General features: G+C 40.6%; 1 protein-coding gene across 3 annotated transcripts in view; it reads left to right on the top strand.

Annotated features, from left to right (window-relative positions):
• Window positions 1-19780, top strand: part of fgf10a (fibroblast growth factor 10a) — a 148489-nt gene that overhangs the window by 41675 nt on the left and 87034 nt on the right. The window contains exons 2-3 of one of the 3 annotated variants that reach the window (XM_055633752.1): window positions 2447-2800; window positions 2934-3591. In XM_055633752.1, the coding sequence (XP_055489727.1) occupies window positions 3303-3591 (289 nt within the window). In that variant the 5' untranslated portion in view covers window positions 2447-2800; window positions 2934-3302. Of the gene's footprint in view, window positions 1-2427; window positions 3592-19780 lie in introns of all 3 variants that reach the window. The other 2 variants (XM_055633735.1, XM_055633745.1) reach the window with 2 other exon arrangements.

Genomic DNA, 19780 nt, shown 5'->3' with positions numbered 1-19780 from the left:
GTGCAACCACAGGAGATAGAAAAAGTGTTAAATTAATATTTCTCATCAATATTTATTGTGGAATGGGTCATAGAAACCAGAGAATTCAGGGAAGAGAATAGTAATTTCTTGAAATCTATCCACATGGCATAAGAGGAGGTGCTGGCAGATATCTTCTAAATGCCGTTATGGTACCTGCCTCAACTACCTCCACTGACAACTCATTCCATATATCCACCACCCTATAAGTGAAAACATTTTGCTTCAGGTTCCCAGGAAATCTTCCTCTTCTCACCATAAACCGATTTACTCTGGTTCGTGATTCCTTTCCCCCGGATAAAAGACTCTGCACATTGATCTTATTAATTCCCTTCTTATTTCATAGACCTTTAAAAGATCACCACTCATCCTCCTGCACTCGAAACAATAAAGTCCTAGTTGCCCTTCCTCACCATACAGCTCAAGGTCTCGAGTCTTGGCAACATTCTCAAAAAATACATCTTCAAAGGGTGGTAATGTTGCAAATGAGAAATTGATGAAACTTTGCATTGCGTATACAATTAGTACCTAGTGTAAGTACCAATGTAACCTCTTCAGTATGTTTCTGCATAAAATCTGATATGTATGTTTTTAGTATTTTTGCACACCTGGCTAGTAAAGTGCATCCACCTGCAAAAGTGCCCTGGCAGCTAACAATACAGTGACGATCAAATGAAGAACCCTATGATATGATAGTACAATAAATTATGTAGCACAGCAACAGCAGCAAAAGCAGCAAGTGCTCCACTGGTGTGGAACTCATGACCAGGAGGGAGAGTTGTTGTACCGTTGTCAGTGAAAATAGTTCACAGCATAATCTTCCAAATTTGACTTCCTTTTAACTGTATTGCAAGGCAAAACCTATGCTAAAAACACAGCATTTATATAAATCCTACCTCTGAGAAGAATGAATAAGCATCTGAGTATGTATTTACTTCCCAAGTCTGTAAAGTTCATTTAACATTTATTTTACCACTGGATATATGTTGGAATTGAAAAGAAGAAGCTTACACATAAAACTAAAAATACACCCAAGGCATGGCTTTGTTGTTTGCGACATGGAGTTTGACACCACTTTGGTGATTTTAGTCACAACTGGACAACATTAAAAGGTCTGGGAATACTTGTACGGGCCACATGAGAAAGCAATTCTCAGTTATATAATCTCAAAGCTAACTGTTTTCGTGTCAAGATGGGAAGTGTCTGTTAGTTCACAGGGAGTTAATTTCAATTAGTGTGGTTCACTGAAGAATGTTATTGTCTGAACCTTGATAGCAGAGTGACAGATTCCTAGGCCTCCCTGCTGAAGCTTTCAGAGTAATTTTCTGCCTCTTATAACTCTCTTCCACCTCTGCCCTGAATTGTAGCAATGTTCCCATTTAGTCAGTACACAAAGCAATAAAAGACTGGGCCTCGCCAATCAGATGATGCGTTATTTATCTCTTAGATATGTATACTTACATATATATACAGACTTAGAAGAGGCTGAGAATACAGGAATTAAGTCTTAATTATTACCTGGTCAAATGCATCAACCTTAGTACTAGTGCGCAGTCTGAATGTTCAACTTTTAAAATGTATGTCATTTTAAGGTAAAATAAGTACATTTAAATGCAATCCTCAACTTTGAAACTTTATATTGAGAACAATTATTTTTTTCAAAGAGAGTAGCAAAACAATTAATAATAGAGTCTATTAAGATCTGATTGTTGCCACTAAGAGGGAGGTAGAATTTCAGGCCTTTGAAGTAGCTGAGTATGAATCGGGCCTTATTACAGAGATATAATCTGCATTCATACATTTATGTTGGTAGCTTGAATCTATTGGGAGAGATTGAATTCCGTTACATAGTACATCTTTGCTTTGGAAATGTTCTCAGGGTTTCTCTATTTAATCCTGACGTGACTCAATAATACAATGCAGTAGGACACAGAATGATGCTGCATTACTGGTGCAGTAGATGCGATTGAAAGTCAGGGAGAAGCCTGAGTAACTCAGAAATATGCATGATGATCTGTTATATAGGCAGCATAATAAAGTGATTAGGAACATATTTTTTCTATGTGTTCTGGTCATAGTATGTTTAAATACAGATTTGTATTTTTTAAGATCAAAACATTTATAATGGTACAAAGTGCATGAGCTTTGAAAGGAGACTGAAAATGCATGACTCATGTTAACAGTTACAATCTGTTCATCAGGCTTTATTTAATCCTATAAACATAAAGAAGCTCTAACACAGAAAACTTTACATGGTTTCTAAACAAAAGATAGAACGCAATGACTAGAAGTGTGAATGTCTCCTCTATGGAAGCTAAGTACAAATTATTTATGAAATTAGGATTTCCTTCAGAGTTGGCAGAGGTTAAAAAAAGAAATTAATTGCATCTATCTGCTCTTCCTGACCAGTATATAATCTGGTTTGCAGGACTCTGTGTGACTGGTCTCCTTCACAGGAACAGTCGGAAAGCAGCGAGCTCCAGGTGGCTCTCAAGAATTTCGCTGCCAAAAAAAGCCCACGCTGGAAAGTCCAAAGGGGCTCCCTAGAGGGAGTTGGGTTCAGCCCGGAAGAGAGTGAGATTAGTAAAGCATGATTATACAACCCATGCTGGTGGCCGTCTGTCAGAGGGAAGAGGAACAGTAACGGCAATTAGCAAGACTGAAAGCTTCAGAAGGCTTACAATCAGTGATCTGCATAGTTCCCTCAGAAGAATTTTCTTCCAGTACTTGATTTCAGATGTCCACTGCTGTCTGATCCATAACTGGCTGACACACCACTGCGGTAAGCACATCCCTGCTCAGTGTGGTAATCACTGATATTTATCACCACTTTTTGACCTGTTTACTATGAAGTAAAGCACTTCTGTTTTTGCCAAGTTACTCACTTGCCTTGAGCTGTCCGATGCCCTCAACAGGTTTGAATTAGCTTTCTGTGTCGTCGTCAAGGGAAAGTGAACTTACTGCAGGACTTTGTTCACCTTTCTGAAGTTACATTATCAACCAGTACTCGGAGAAGGACGTTAACAGAAACCAAAGATATAAAAATAAAAGCACCAAAGGGATATTTGAGGAGCTCAGTAACTTCGTTAAGGAAGTAAAAGAAAACCCGCATTGGATATGATTTATCACCTGAAGTATGGATATTGATGAACGACATTCAAAGGATAACAGGGGTCAAACAGAGAAGACCAGCAACAAACTCTCAACCTGCCGCATAAGTGTCCTTGGTATTCCAGCATGTTTCTTTTTATGAGACTATTTCTAGTGCTAAGAGCTTCACTACAATGTGGAAATGGATACTGACAAAGGGTGCCTCTGCCTTTACACACCTGGCTTATGTCTTTCTCCTCTTCCTGATCTGTTCTTCGTCTGTTGCCTCCAATGACATCAGCAGAGATATGCGGTCTCCAAATATCTCAAGCTCTTCATACAGCCTGGGAAGGCATGTGCGCAGCTACAAATACCTGGAAGGAGATGTGCGGTGGAGAAAGCTGTTCTCTTTCACCAAATACTTTCTCAAGATCGATAGGAATGGCAAAGTTGGTGGAACAAAGAAGGAAAACTCTCCCTTCAGTGAGTATGGAATCTTCATTACCCCAGTTTATTTACGGATGTTTGAATGTTTAACATTTACTTTGGTTGGGTTTTTAATAGCAAGAACAATTGATTTTTACTTCTATAGAAATAACATATTTTGTAAATAAAAGCGTATTGTATGTTACATGCAGAGGTTTAAAGCATTAGTGATTGCCTGTTTTTGCATAATTACTGGTATAATTGTCACATATTATTTTTTTAATGCCTGTTAATATTAACCAAGGTACCTCTAAATTGTAACCCAAGCCTTAAAATAATTACTGATGTCATTAAGCCATTTTATATAACTTTAAGGACATTACATCTTTTACAAGTTTAACAAACAGTGCCTGGTTCTGTTTTTAATTTTATTTTCCTGCTTGTTGCTTTGAACGATTGCAGTTAAAGAGGCAAAGTTAAGGCACCACTACTGCTATTTGTCTTTTCTGATGCCTCGTTGGTAACTCGATACTATTCTGTGTCTGTATTGTCAGTAATATATGTGACAATCTGTGGTTCTTTGTGGCATTCTGAAATTTTATGAGTCCTTGCCGTATTCCTCCATGGCATTTTAAACTTCTAAACATTATAATCAGCAAATTACATCTCAATACAAAGTTATTAGATGAATAGATTTCTTCAAAATGGTGAAGTATGTACCATTTTTTAAATAATGAAGATGTTATTTAAAGTTATTACCCCAGGAAAAAACATGGCTTTCAATTAGTTAATGGAAGATTTATTTTATATTTCAACAACATCTGATATTATCAGTGTTAATGTTTTGGCATCTTTCCTCTCCTTTACATGAGTTACATTGAAAACGAGACCAGAATAGATGAATTGTCGTCTCCTTGGTCCCATATGTCCATATTTATTGTTTCCAGAATTTGCAAGTCTAGTTTCTGTGTTCTGAAAATATGCAGAATTGCAGTCTGTATAAAGTGTGGTGAAGAAAAATGTACGACTACTAATTGATCTGTGTAATTTCTAAAATATACTGAAAATGAAAATTGTGAAAGCAACAACAGTTTTTACTCGTAAATGAACTGAGCCTTTAACCATCAGTAAAAAATGCAAAATGGATGGTGTTATTCTTTTGCAACCAATAAAATATAACAGATCTCAAGGTCATTAAATATTTCTTGTTGTACAGTTCATTGGCAAGAAAATATTAAGGCTGGAGAATGTGAACAATCCATTTAGTTTATCCAGCTCATTTCACTGTTTGCCAACATTCTGTACTTGTGACCCTTATAAGCGATGTTATTTGTTTCCTGCAGCAACATAAGTCTGTATCCTTTCACTCCCTAATCAAAAACGTGTCTGCTTCTTTTGTCAGTGCTTCAGAAGACCCAACACTCACCGCATTTAGTGGCAACTTGCTCAATTAAACTATGACTCTTGACTTTGAAATAACCACCTCTTCAATCATGTTTAGTCGTTTCCTAAGCCTGTAATCATACACTAATAATCAGTTATGCAACAGTGGTCATTGGGGCATAAATGAAATATCAGAATCTGAATTTGTATCTGTTTTCCATTAGTGGCAATTTTTTTCATTGTAAAATAAACAGCAATGTAGGATTTACATCTAAATGCATTTGTGATTATCTTAAAGGTCTTATAAGTTCAATCTGCTGTACTTCAAGTATTGTTCATTGTTCAAGAATCTGATATAATTCAGTCAAGGGGTTTAAAATATACTTCATTTCAAACCAGGACAAAATGAAAAAATTGGATAAAATAGTGTCAGATGAGAGTGAATTGCTAATGGATTGATTAACATCATCATTACTTTTGGAATGTTAAATCATTTGTTAAGTTGAGAGTCATTCAGAATGTCTTTCCTAGTAGTGGACATTGACAAGCCATTGGTAGAGCTATTCCCTTTATCCAGTATCTGTACACTGCCGGTGACTTGATTGTAATCATGGTTAGTCTTTCCGCCGACTGAATAGCATGCAACATGAAAGCTTTTCACTCTACCTCGGTACATGTGACTATAAACTAAACTAAACTAAACTAGAGCTATCTAGGGTACACAAAAATGCTGGAGAAACTCAGCGGGTGCAGCAGCATCTATGGAGCGAAGGAAATAGGTGACATTTCGGGCCGAAACCCTTCTTCAGACTGATGGCTTCACTAGAGCTATCTAGTGCTGATTTGTCGCAAGGAGAGATTTGAAACATAGTTCTTTTATATATACTGACCACAAAACTGGCATGTTAATGTTGTCTAAAGAAGAAATAGATTCAAGAGTTTGGGTGAGATGAAAAAATGGTTTATTGCAAATTTAGAAGGAAAATGTAATTCTTCAAATGGCAGACCTCCATGTCTCCAGAAAGGTCTTGTGTGGAGTTTGGGTCATACTACTGAGACTGGACATTACCTCAACATTAAAGGTAAGAAAAACCTAAAGTTATTTTCTTTCTGGCCTGTCTCAATTACTTCCTAACAGTCAGATCAACATTATTTTATGAAAAAACTGAACATCAAGTTATCTCCTTCATTTTGGAGTGTTATGCCTTTATATTAAGTTGAATTTTAAGCTTTAACCTGGAGACCCAGGTTCAGTTTGCTTGTCAACTCTTCTTCTTTGCTGTAGTTAATAGATAAACCATGATATATTTCAATAATCCATGCCTTTAGGTGCAAACCACTTAAAAAAATGGAAGTAGAAAAGAATAATGAGTGGAAAGTTAGCCAGTGAAAACAATTATATTAAGGCACAAGAGTCTGTAGATGTTGGAGTCTGGAGCAACAAACAAACTGCTTGAGGAACTCAGCAGCCCAGCAGCATCTGTAGTGGGAAATGGATAATCAACATTTTGGGTCGCGCTCCTACATCTGGGCTGAGAGAAGAGAAGAGATAGCTAGAGAAAGAAGTGAAAGGGAGGGTGGAGTAAGAGGTGGCAAACAATAGATAGATTCAGGAGATGGGTTGACTGTCAGATGTTTGTTTGTGGCCTCCACATGACTACCCACCCCCTCCAGCTTCGGTCTCTATCTCCACCCTTCCTACCAGGCTCTACCTGCCAATCAATGCACTCTCACTTATTGCTTGCTAACTCTTGTTCCACCCTTCCCCTCACCACATTTTACTAGCTATCTACCCCCTACTTGTTCAGTCCAGATGAAGGGGCTCAACTCAAAACATCAACTGTTTATTTCTCACCGCAGATGCTGCCCGAACCACTGAGTTACCACAGTGTACTATGTTTGCTAGTGACTGTTATATAATAGGAGCATACCTGAGAAAGGGATATGGAAAAATGCTGCAAACCCACAGCAAATCCCTACAAAATAGTATTATTTATTTCAGGTTTATTCCAGTGAAATAGCAATGAAATAATTAGTCTTTGTCTAAAATGTTTTGAGTCTATCACACTCAGACTGGCTATGAGAAGATTAAAATTTAACTCATCCTCAAGAAATACTTCTAATGGAAATGCTCAGCCGTCTACACTCCTAATTCATCTTATTTATTCAGCAAGGATTCTGGGGTAAACATCATTACCAATGCAATTTCTAATATGTATTGTTTACATATCCTCATGTTTAATGCATCCACAATCAAATTAAAGATGAAAAAAATGTATCTGAAATGAATTTCTGCATCTACAATTGTTTTAAAGTGAGTTTTACAAACTTGCATTTCTGACCACGCATCTTCCATAGCACATGTAATAAATCCAACAGTTTGAAAGCGAAATTGAACTGCTAGTCTTCATTAGTGAGTTGGCGGGGAAAGCAAACTAGGAGTCCTAATAGTAAATGTTGACAGTTTTATAATTACCACCTGCTGTGTTTTACCTTATGAAGCAGTTATTAAAATAATCCCTGAGCAGCCTGCTGTATATAAGGTGTATAAATCTGGAAGACCAAGTTAATGTTGGCAAGTTTTACTTTTGTTGCTGTGGTTCTTAAAAACAGACCAGAAATGGATGATCGGCTATGATCACAATGAATGGCGGTGCAGGCTCGAAGGGCCAAATGGCCTCCTCCTGCGCCTATTTTCTATGTTTCTATTAATTCAAAACTGTCTGAAAAGGTCCTTTTGATGTGCAATGGAATTATCTCTGCAAAGCCATGGTATTTATGACCCTGACAAAAATGAGAAAAAAATCAGTTGCTGCTGTGAATCTGAAACATAAAGGGAAATTGTAAGAAATATTCATCAAGTAAAACAACAGGTGCCAGGAAAAAAATAAATGTTATATTAAAGATCTTTCATCATAATTGGTAAAAATTATAAGTTGAAGAGATAGGGTGAAGAGAATGACAGGAAAAAACAGAAAGGAAGGTTTATGATCATTTGCAGAAATTAATGAGATCACATTAAAACAGAATGGTGATAGGACAAGCAAATATACCATAGCTCCAGGAGAAATGTAATTATTATCTGAAATTCTTGGAGATATCGTTGAGGAAAAAACACTGTTCCACGAGCATTGAGCTTCCTTGAAATAGTGTGGGAGGTCAAAAGAAAAAAGTCAGTGTGAGAGTGGGCCTGAAAATTAAAGTGGCAGGTGACCGGAAGTACAGGGTCATGCTAGCAGTCTGAAAGATGTTCTGTGAGGCAATCTCTTTTTCATCTCCTTAAAGTAGAGGAGGCATCAAAATAAGTAGCAAATGTAGAAACCTAGATTGAAAAACATATGAGTAAGATGGTCTTTCAACTGAAAGGAGTGTTTGAGGCCATGGTCAATTACTTTCGCAAGGAATTCATTGAATTCCTGGTTCATTCCTGAGTCGCTATCAATAGTCTCTCACCTTTGTATCCTGGTATCATGTGCCCTTTTAACTCATTTCCTCTCAATATAACTTCCCGCCAGGGGACTTCCTTTCTTAACACTACTTTGTCATGTTTGTCAACTCTTTATGGACATACAGGAATTCATATCCCAGACCAGTATTATACACATGTACCAAAATTGCCATTAGCAATGGTAATCTGCTCTCCAGAGGAATAGGGTAGTCTGGCTTAAAAAACATCATAAATCTATTCAAAGTTAATTAATCCTTGTGGTGGAACCTATCTGCTGATTTGTCCGCTCCACTGCTGAATTTATGATGGCCATACATAGAAAATAGGTGCAGGAGGAGGCCATTCGGCCCTTTGGGCCAGCACCGCCATTCATTGTGGTAATGGCTGATCGTCCCCTATCAATATCCCGTGCCTGCCTTCTCCCCATATCCCTTGACTCCACTAGCCCCTAGAGCTCTATCTAACTCTCTCTCAAATCCATCCAGTGACTTGCCCTCCACTGCCCACTGTGGCAGGGAATTCCATAAATTCACAACTCTCTGGGTGAAAAAGGGTTTTCTCACCTCAGTCTTAAATGACCCCTTTATTCTAAGAATGTGGCCCCTGGTTCTGGACTCGCCCAACATTCTAAAGAAGCTTTTACTGTCCTTCTTTACATTCCTGGCCAGCTTCCCTTCGTACTTCATCTTTTCAGCCCGTATTGCCCGTTTTGTTTCCTTTTGTATTAAAAGTGTTCTGAGTGTGAGGTGATTATCTATGTTAATAGCAGCACTCTCATGGTTCAGACCCTTCTTAAAACCAACATTCTGGCTGAGCTTTTGGCCACCAAGTCCCTCTTAGGCCTAGTGTCCATTTTCCCCTCATATCTCAGTAAACCCCTTTAAGATTTTATTTCTCTGTGACAGGTCAACATGGGCTTTTCTGTTTCATCTTTCTCTCCTGGTGTACAACATTTTTCCACGTTTAGTGGGGATAGCCTCTAACTTGTTATTCATACACATCCTGACTCAATTTGGAAGGTAATTTGCATAGCTTTGCATTTAGGATGAATGAAGGTATTTAATCTCCTCATAATTGTGGTTCTTACATTGATTGGAGGAAAGGCACACATCCGATATCAAGAGCTAGCCCATGGTGTAATGCAAGCCCCGAACCCCAGCAAAACATCGAGGAAGCCAAGAGAAATAAATTGCTTCTAACACAGAGAGATTTCTAGAAAAATGAAAATTAAATATGAAGCATTTTTTAAACACAAAAATGAATAGGATTTGGTATGGTGGTTTTAGATTTCTGGGATAATAAGCATATCATGATATAATCTGAATTGACAGTAAATGATTAGTAATCAGCTGCAGATGATCAATAAACTTGCAGTGATCATTTTCTTTTCAATAAGGATGTCAAAACACATCAGCTACAGAGAGTGTGCTGGTCATTCAGGACTTGGGAAGCCTCAGGCAACTTAAGTGAAAATGAAATAAACTACCCCCTGCCTATGCCATACATCCATTATAATAAAGAACAGATAAACACAAGTCATTTCCAGGCAGCAATCTGAATGAAACTTTACTTTTGATATTTGACAGACTTTAATAAGACTGTGCCCATCAGCCATTCTTTACTTTCAAATTGTACGGTGATATATTTGATTGGTGTGTTTATAACACCTAAATGTTAATTAAAATGATTGTATTATATAGTAATACCTCTATTAGTGCACTAGATATGTTCCTGGAAAATGGAGCACTAAACAAAACAGCATTACAACAGAGCATAAATGGGGTTGTGATCCTGATAAGTTATTTGTAACTCAATTATTCCATTTGTGGCTCCAATATAAAAAGAGACATGAAACAACCGGATTTGATTCTCCAACTGGAGCTTTGATTGCCCTGCGTAACTCCAAAGTTATGCTCCAATTCCCCTCCGGAGTTACTCCAGTACTTTGTATTCTATGCAAGATTCAAGCATCTGCCATTCCTTGTGTCTACTATCTAGCTCTAACCGGGGAACCCCTGAGCCATAATGCAGACGAGTACTGGACCATAAGCCCAGAGGAATGTGGACCATGTGGAGCAATGTTTCTGTTAAACTCTATGATGTATTGTGTTATTTTTATTCGTATGGCTGTATGGTAACTCAAATCTTACTGTACCAATTGGTACATGTGACAATAAATGTAACTTGAACTTGAACTTGGATCATATCCCACCTGACCCAGCCATAAACCTAACCGGAGGGAATGGCATAACACTGAGCATGAACTCGAACCCACATGAACCTTAGTAGGTAAATGAGCAGCTCGAACCCAGCAGAAGGAGCCTGGGGACCCATAGGATCCGCCAGACCCTGTCCCCTGCACTCCCTGTGTCCTGATCGCCCGAGAAAGATCACCTGTACTCATCTAGTGGAAGGCACATCCAGCCCAGTAGAAACAAGCATATCCAACCCCTTGGCTCCCCCAGTCTCCCAGTGGCCAGGGTCACCTGGCAGAAGAAGCCGTAAACCCCACAGGCACAACCACCACAACCCCTTAAACACCTCCATACACCCAACATAGTGGCTCCGACCCACAATTATGCCTCTGCACTTTCAAAAACACCTCCATTCTACCTGTTAAACATCCAGCTTTCATTAAAGCCACAGCATGGACTGCAAAGTAAGGTTCCAAAATGAAAGAGTGTTATAGAAAAGGTGTGGCGTCAGGGGTAGCGTTAAATGGGGTACGCCTGTATTTTTGTGACTACCTGACAAACAAAATACATATAAGACACATCCCAACTTTAATCATGTGCTTTGCTTAATATATTTCAGACATAACAATTGAAAATCAAAACGTAGAATCACAGAGCAGAATAAATAGTACAGGAACTGGCTCCTCGTTCCACAGTGTTTGTGCCAAACATAATGCCTAGCTGAAGTTATCTCATCTGCTGCATGTGATCCATATTCCTCCATTCCCTACACTTCCATGTGCCTATCTACAAGCCTCTTAAACAGCACTATGGTACCTGCCTCCACGACCACCCTTAACAACATGTTCCCAGTCCCCACCTCCCTCTGTGTAAAATAAAACATGCCCCGTACATCTCCATTAAATGTTCACCCTCTCACCTTACAGCTATGCCCTCTAGGGTCTTAGAGCTATAGTCATAGAGTGATACAGTGTGGAAACAGGTCCTTTGGCCTGATTTGCGCACACCGGCCAACATGTCCCAGCCACACTATTCCCACCAACCTGCGCTTGGTCCATACTTGTCCTATCCATGCACCTGTCTAATTGTTTCTTAAACGTTGGGATATTCCCAGCCTCAACTACCTCCTCAGGCAGCTTGTTCTATATACCCACCACCCTTTGTGTGAAAAAAAGTACCCCTTGGATTCCTATTAAATCTTTTCCCCTTCACCTTGAACCTATGTCCTCTAGTCCTCGATTCCCCTACTCTGGGCAAGAGATTCTGTGCATTTACCCCATCTATTCCTCTCATGATTTTATACAACTTTATAAGATCACCCCTCATCCTCTTGTGCTCCAAGGAATAGAGCCCCAGCCACTCAACTTCTCCCTATAGCTCAGAGCTGGCAACATCCTCGTAAATCTTCTCTGAACCATTTCAAGCTTGACAATATCTTTCCTATTACATGGTGCCCAGAACTGAACACAATACTCTAAATGTGGTCTCACCAATGTCTTATACAATTGCAACATGACCTCCCAACTTCTATGCATGATAGGTACACAAAAAAGCTGGGAAAACTCAGCGGGTGCAGCAGCACCTATGGAGCGAAGGAAATAGGCAACGTTTCAGGCCGAAACCCTTCTATACACGATACTCTGACTGATGAATGCCAATATGCCAAAAGCCTTTTTGACCACCTTATCCACCTGCGACTTGACCTTCAAGGAACCATGCACCTGCACTCCTAGATCCCTCTGCTCTACAACATTCCCCTGAGGCCTATCATTCACTGTGTGGGTCCTGCCCTTATTAGACGTCCCAAAATGCAACACCTCATATTTCTTTGTAATAAATTCCATCAACCATTCCTCTGCCCACCTGGCCAATCGATCAAGATCTTGCTGCAATCTTTCACAACCATCTTCACTATCTGCAAAACCACCCACTTTTGTATCATCAGCAAACTTTCGAATCTTATGTTCTCATCCAAATCATTGATGTAGATAACAAACAGTAACTGTCCCAGCACCGAACCCTGAGGCACACCACTAGTCACATTCCTCCAGTTCGAGAAGCAACCTTCCGACATCACCCTCTGCTTCCTTCCATCTATCTCTCCTTAGATCCAATGTGATCCAACTTTCGAGAGCAGCCTACCATGCAGAATATTGTCGAATGCCTTACAACATGTATATGTATACATGTATACAACATCTACAGCTCTGCCCTCATCGACCTTTTTCATCACATCTTCAAAAAACTCAATCAGATTTGTGAGACACGACCTCCCACATACAAAACCATGCTGACTGTCCCTAATCAGCCCTTGCCCATCCAAATGCCTGTATACCCTATCCTTCAGAATACCCTCAGGTAACATTCCGTCTGCAGGGCGGTCACATTGGCGTAGAGGTAGAGTTGTTGCCTTACAGCGAACGCAGCGCCAGAAACCCAGGTTTGATCCCGACTATGGGTGCTGTCTGTACGGAGTTTGTCCGTTCTCCCCATGACCTGAGTGGGTTTTCTTAGGTTTCCTCTCACACTCCAAAGACGTACAGATTTGTAGGTTAATTGGCTTGGTAAATGTAAAAATTGTCCCTCGTGGGTGTAGGATAGTGCTAATGTGCGGGAATCGCTGGTCGGCACGGTACCCGGTGGACCGAAGGGCCTGTTTCCGCGCTGTATATCTAAACTAAAACTATACTACAGATGTTAAGCTCTCCGGCCTATAGTTCTCAGCATTTTCCCTGCATCCCTTCTTGAATAGAGCCACGACATTTTCCACCCTCCAGTCTTCCAGCACCTCTCCTGTATTGAAGGATGGCTCTTAAATTTTAACGAGGGCTCCCGCAATTTCCTCTTTAGTTTCCCACAATGTCCTTGGAGATATCTGATCAAGCCCTGGAGATCTATCTACCTTCATACACACACACATAGAAATGGGCCCTCAGCCCACAATGTCCATACCCACCTTTCTACCAATCCTCACTGATCACAGTTGCCGGAATTGGGTCCATATTCTCCCATGCCTTGCTTATTCATGCATCAGTCACAAAGGTAATGATTGTATCTGATTCTACCATATCCTCTGGCAGTGATTTTCAGATATCAACCACACTCTGTGTAAAATATTTCAATCCTCTTTAAAACTCTTTTTCTCACCTTAAGCCTGCAGGCCCTTGCATCCCATATGCCTACCATGGGAAAAGATTATGCATATCCACCTTATCAATGACTTACAATTTTATATACATCCAACCTCAGCCTCCTTCCCTCCAGGAAAAACAAGCTTAGCCTATCCAATCTCTCCCCGACTAAAAACCTTAAATCCAGGCAGCATCCTGTTAAATCAACACCATATTCTCCAACATTCCAATTTTAATATTGTATCCCCTGCCCTATGAAGGTATTCTTCATGACTCTATCCACCTCTGTTACCACCTTCTGGGAATTGGGGATTTGAACCTCAAGCCCATCCATTCCTCAACAGCCTGCAGTGCCCTGCCATTTACTGTGTATATCCTACCCTATTAAACTTCCCTAAATGCACTGGTCAGGAATACATTTATTGTGCTAACTCTTCGTACATTTCTCTATCTAATCTATAACATGCTCTAGCCCTAGAATCTTCCTCACTGTCCACAACTCCACCAAGGTTACGTCATCTGCAAACCTACTAATCATGTCACCTACATTCACATCCAAGTTGTGAATATATCACAAACAACAAGGTGCAAGCACTGATTCCTATAATAGACTGTTGTTCATGGAATTCCAATCAGAAAAGTATCCTTCCATTACTACCTTCTGTTTCCTATCAATAAGCCAATTTATGATCCATTATGCCGGCTCAATTTGGACCCCATGTCTTAACCTTCTGGACCAGTCTACCATGCAATTGTCAAATGCTTACTAAAGTCTGTGTAGACAACATCTACTACCTTGCTTACATCAATCTTCTTAGATATCCCCTCAAAACTCGATTAAATTAGTGAGGCAGGATTTCCTCTGCACAAGGCCATGTTGACTATCTCTGATAAGCCCCTACTTTTCCAAATGTGCATGTATCCTATCCTTCGGGATTTTCTCCAATAATCTCCCTACCCCTGATCTATAGCTCACCAGCTTGTAGATACATGATCAATCCCATCTGCCCTTCTCGAATGGTGGATCAACACAAGCTACCCTCCAGTCTTTAGGCATTGCATTAAGGGCCCCACAGTGGCACAGTGGGGAAGTTGCTGCCTTACAGCGCCAGAGACCCGGATTCGACCCTGACTACAGGTGCTGTCTGTACGGACTTTGCACATTCTCCCTGTGACTGCGTGGGTTTCCTCCAGGTGCTCCAGTTTCCTCTCACACTCCAAAGACATACAGGTTTGTAGGTTAATTGACTTTGATAAAAATTATTAATTGTCCAGTGTGTGGGATAGTGCTAGTGCAAAGGGTGATCGCTGGTTGGCATGGACTCGATGGGCCGAAGGGCCTGTTTCCATACTGTATCTCTAAAGTCTAAAGTCACACCTGCAGCTAATGTAGATGCACCAATATCTGTCAGAGCCATAGTTATCTCCTCCCTTGTTTTACATAGGAACATGGGATAGATTTTGTTGGCCATGAGGTACTTACCAGCCCACGGAGTGAAGCAGCCCGTGATCTGACATCGCCTCCTTCTTAATGCAAACCTGCTCCAGACTTTTTTTTTATACCCTTTCCTGCTCCCTAACTTGCCTCTGACTGCTCTGCCCACTAAACTCACTGAATTTACCCTCAATACGTTTCTCTCAGCCTGCTGTGCTGCTTCTCACCACTCCTGCTAAATCAGTTTAAACCCTCCCAAGTAACATAATAGCATTGTCGACTCCAATGGAATTAAGGGATGATGAGCGACAGGTGGGAAAATTGAGTGTCCCAAGGATTTGTCATAATCGTACTGAGTGCTGGAGCAGACGTGGCCACATGTACGAATTTAGGAATGTAAGAAACAAGAATAGGAGTAGGCCAGTCAACTCAAACCTGTCCACCTTTCCTTTCAATAAGATCACAGCCAATTCAATCACACCCGCTGTTCAGAACAGCACTGAACAGAGAGCAGCATGGTGGCACAGCGGTAGAGTTGTTGCCTGACAGCACTTAATGAAGATGCAAAATCTCTGTCAGAACCACAGTTATCTCCTCCCTTGCTTTACATAGCAACTTGGGATAGATTTTGTGGCCATGAGGTACTTATCAGCCACAGAGACCTGGGTTTAAACTTGGCTATGAGTGCTTGTCTGCACAGAGTTTGTTCGTTCTCCCCGTGACCACGTGGGTTTTCTCCGAGAACCTTGGTTATCTCCCACACTCCAAAGATGTACAGGCTTGGTATAAATGTAAACATTGTCCCTAGTGTTAATATGTGGGGATCGCTGGTCGGTGCAGAATTTGTAGGCCAAAGGGCCTGTTTCCGCACTGGATTTCTAAAACTAAAACTGAAAAGTAAAGATGTTCACATCTATGAACACAGATTCAGTAGTTGTGAATCTGTGTCTCTGTGCACAAATTCACAACTCTGAGAGAAGAAATTCCTTTTCATCACCAATGGAAATTAATGTACTCATATTCTGAAACTATGCCCCTTTAGGAGTAACATTCTCCAATAATTCGGCTGGTCCATGCCTCTTAGAATTTTAAGTTTCAGGGAAATCACCTTGGATTCTTCCAACCCACCAGGAATAAAAACCCAACTTGCTCAATCTCTCTCCATATGCCAACCACTTAATCCCAGAAACCAACCTGGTATATATTCTCTGCTGGAAACCTTAGCAATACAATACAATACAGTACAATATGGGTTTATTTGTCACATTGCACATAAAGTGCAAGTGAAATGAATATGTCAGATCAGGCAGCATCTGTAAAAAGAGCAACAGAGTCACTGTTTCAGGTCCAAGACCTTTCATCACAACTGGGAAAGGATCTGGGAAAACAAGTTGGTTTCAGTTGCAAATAAGGTGTGATGGGTGGAGCAAAGGGAACATCTTTGATGGTGTTACACCAAAAAAGCTAATATCACATTTAAAGCAGATTTTGTTTCTTTGTGTTAAACGCTGTGAATAGCAGGGTTGTAGGACATGCCCAGCAAGCAAGATGTGGTAGTAGAGAGAGAACAAATGAGGCTGAGAGGCAGAAATGGCCAATTTTGATGTTGACAAAATGAAAAAGTGAGTTATCTGAGGTTGGTGAAGCTGAAGCCGTCCAGAAGGCTGCAATACATTTAGAAGAAATATAAGATGTTGCTCTTCAAGCTTGCATTGGTCATCATCATAACGTGTAGGAGGTCAGAGACAAATAAGTCTACATTGCATTGATGCATGTATGTCTTTCCTTAAATATGAAGGCAAAAATTGTGCACAGTATTGCAATTTGGATTCAGTAGTGCTTTGTAAAGTTGTATCAAAAGGTCCCTACTTTTATATTTCATAGCTTTTGAGAGCCAATATTGCATTAGTACTGTGCTGTACTGCACTTGTTTTGTATCCTCAGATCCATTTGTACCACAACATTTTGTTATATCATCCTTGCTAAATAATAAATTGTTTTTCCATTCTTCCTTCCAAAGCAGTTAACATCACATTTTCCACATTATCTTCCAATTGCCACCTTCTTGTTCACTCTTGATCTCTTTTTAAGATCTCACAATTTGCTAACATGCTTATGTTTGTATCATTTGCAAATTTGACTACACCCGAATCCCTCATCCAAGTCATGTGCAGTGACAAGCCATTCCTGGGATGTGCCCATCATTGGCAATGTTAGTATCTGTTGCTTATCCCTAATTATTCCTGAACTGACACACCACATATGAGCCAACCACACAAGGAGTCACACACATAGCAGACTGGATAAGGCAGGAGATTTTATTCTTTTGATTTTACTTTGTGATCCAAATGAATTTAGAACTGCAGATCCGTAGTTTTATGATTGCTGATACAGTACTTGTTTTTTTTTAAAGAAAGCTTCAGATTTACTTAATTACTTGAATTTTAAATTCCCACTTGCAATTGTGGAATTCAAACTTGTGTCTCTTGATCTCAAGTTCAGACTTCTGTCCACTGTTGTAACCGCTATGCAATGCTTCATTCTGCTCACCAATCAATAAATGTATGTCAAGCCTATAATATTAGATGAGTACTGACAGAACATTTTTTTTTCACACCAAGCACTAAAAGGCAATTTGTAAAGCTTTGCAGCTGTTGAAGTCAAATTGGAAAATACCCAACTGATTCCAGTTCAGCTCCAGGTCATCTTTCATAATAGTGATGTGGAAAATGTAATAACACAAAACGTGTAGTTAACACGCACCATTAGTCACAAAATATATAGTGTTGTAGTTACATGTTTACTTAACCCTTTAAATTTAATCAAAGTAATGATACTCTTTCCATCAAAGTATTACTGAAAATGTTGAATAAGCCCTGAGAATAAGCCCATGAAGTTTGAGATGCAGCAAATGCAGCAATACACATTTCAGCTTTATTGAGTCCCATTAAATCCTATCATCACATTGGGGTGCACAGTAATGGGCCTGTCCCACTTAGGAGATTTTTCAGGCGACTGTCAAGTCGCAGCAGGTCGCTGAAAATCCAGCGACTGAAACGGCGATTGTCAGAGTGGAACACACACACACGTACCCACATCGCTTCCTTCACCCACCAGTTAGGCAGGCGGGGGACAGGGCATACGGGGGGAGCGCTGTCTGAGTGAAATTCACACTGTGCAAAGCCAATGTGATACAGACACACACCGCGATGAACAGGAAGGTTGACACTGTAATTAAGACGGTGAAAGCGCAGTGTAAGGGAATGGTCACGTAAGTCCTTTTAAAGAGGGGGGAAGGAGGGGAGAAGGGGGGAGGGGAGAGAAGGAGGGAGAAGGAATGGAGACAAGCCAGAGATACAGAGCTGTGAAGCTCGGCGGACAACATTACCGGTCGGTTATCCTTGGTTCTGAAAACTATTGGTTACGTTTTCTTTCCCAATGAGCCAATGAAATTCATTGGTCAGCACCGGCAACAACCTATGACAACCTTCGACCTCCTGGCAACCCACTACCACTGCACTTACGGCACAAGAATTCTCGCTACTCTCTATGGCGGCTTCATTCTGGTCACCGTTAATTTTTCAATAGACAATAGGTGCAGGAGTAGGCCATTCGGCCCATCGAGCTAGCACCGCCATTCAATGTGATTATGGCTGATCATCCCCAATCAGTACCCCTTTCCTGCCTTCTCCCCATAACCCCTGACTCCGCTATCTTTAAGAGCCCTCTCTGGAAAGTATCCAGAAAACCAGCCTCCACCGCCCTCTGAGGCAGAGAATGCCACAGACTCACAACTCTGTGAGAAAAAGCATTTCCTTATCTCCGTTCTGAATGGCTTACCCCTTATTCTTAAACTGTGGCCCCTGGTTCTGGACTCCACCAACATCGGGAACATGTTTCCTGCCTCTAGCGTGTCCAAACCCTTAACAACCCAGCCACTCCATTCTCTCAGCGTATGACAGTCCCGCCATTCCGGGAATTGACCTGGTAAACCTATGCTGCACTCCCTCAATAGCAAGACTGTCTTTCCTCAAATTTCCTCAAATTATGGGACCAAAACTGCACACAATACCTTGTGGTCTCACAAGGGCCCTGTACAACTACAGAAGGACCTATTTGCTCCTATACTCGACTAATTTTGTTATAAAGGCCAACATGTCATTTGCATTCTTCACTGCCTGCTGTACCTGCATGCTTACTTTCATAGACCGATGAACAAGGACCCCCAGATCCCGTTGTACTTCCCCTTTTCCCAACTTGACGCCATTTAGATAGTAATCTGTCTTCCTGTTTTTTATACCAAAATGGATAACCTCACATTTATCCACATTAAACTTCATCTGCCATGCATCTGCCCACTCCCCCAACCTGTCCAAGTCACCCTGCATTCTCATAGCATCCTCCTCACAATTCACACTGCCACCCAGCTTTGTTTCATCTGCAAATTTGCTAATGTTATTTTGAATTCAGATAAGATAAGATAAGATGCATTTATTGTCATTTGGACCCCTTGAGGTCCAAACGAAATGCCGTTTCTGCAGCCATACATACAAACACATAGACCCAAGACACAACATAATTTACATAAACATCCATCACATCGCTGTGATGGAAGGCCAAATAAACTTATTTCTCCACTGCACCCACCCCCCCC

This window comes from Leucoraja erinacea, chromosome 1 (genome assembly GCF_028641065.1).
Source record: "Leucoraja erinacea ecotype New England chromosome 1, Leri_hhj_1, whole genome shotgun sequence".
In the NCBI taxonomy this organism is placed as follows: Eukaryota; Metazoa; Chordata; class Chondrichthyes; order Rajiformes; family Rajidae; genus Leucoraja; species Leucoraja erinaceus.
Note: the sequence above shows the minus strand (reverse complement) of the source record. Positions and strands in the feature narration are given on the sequence as shown.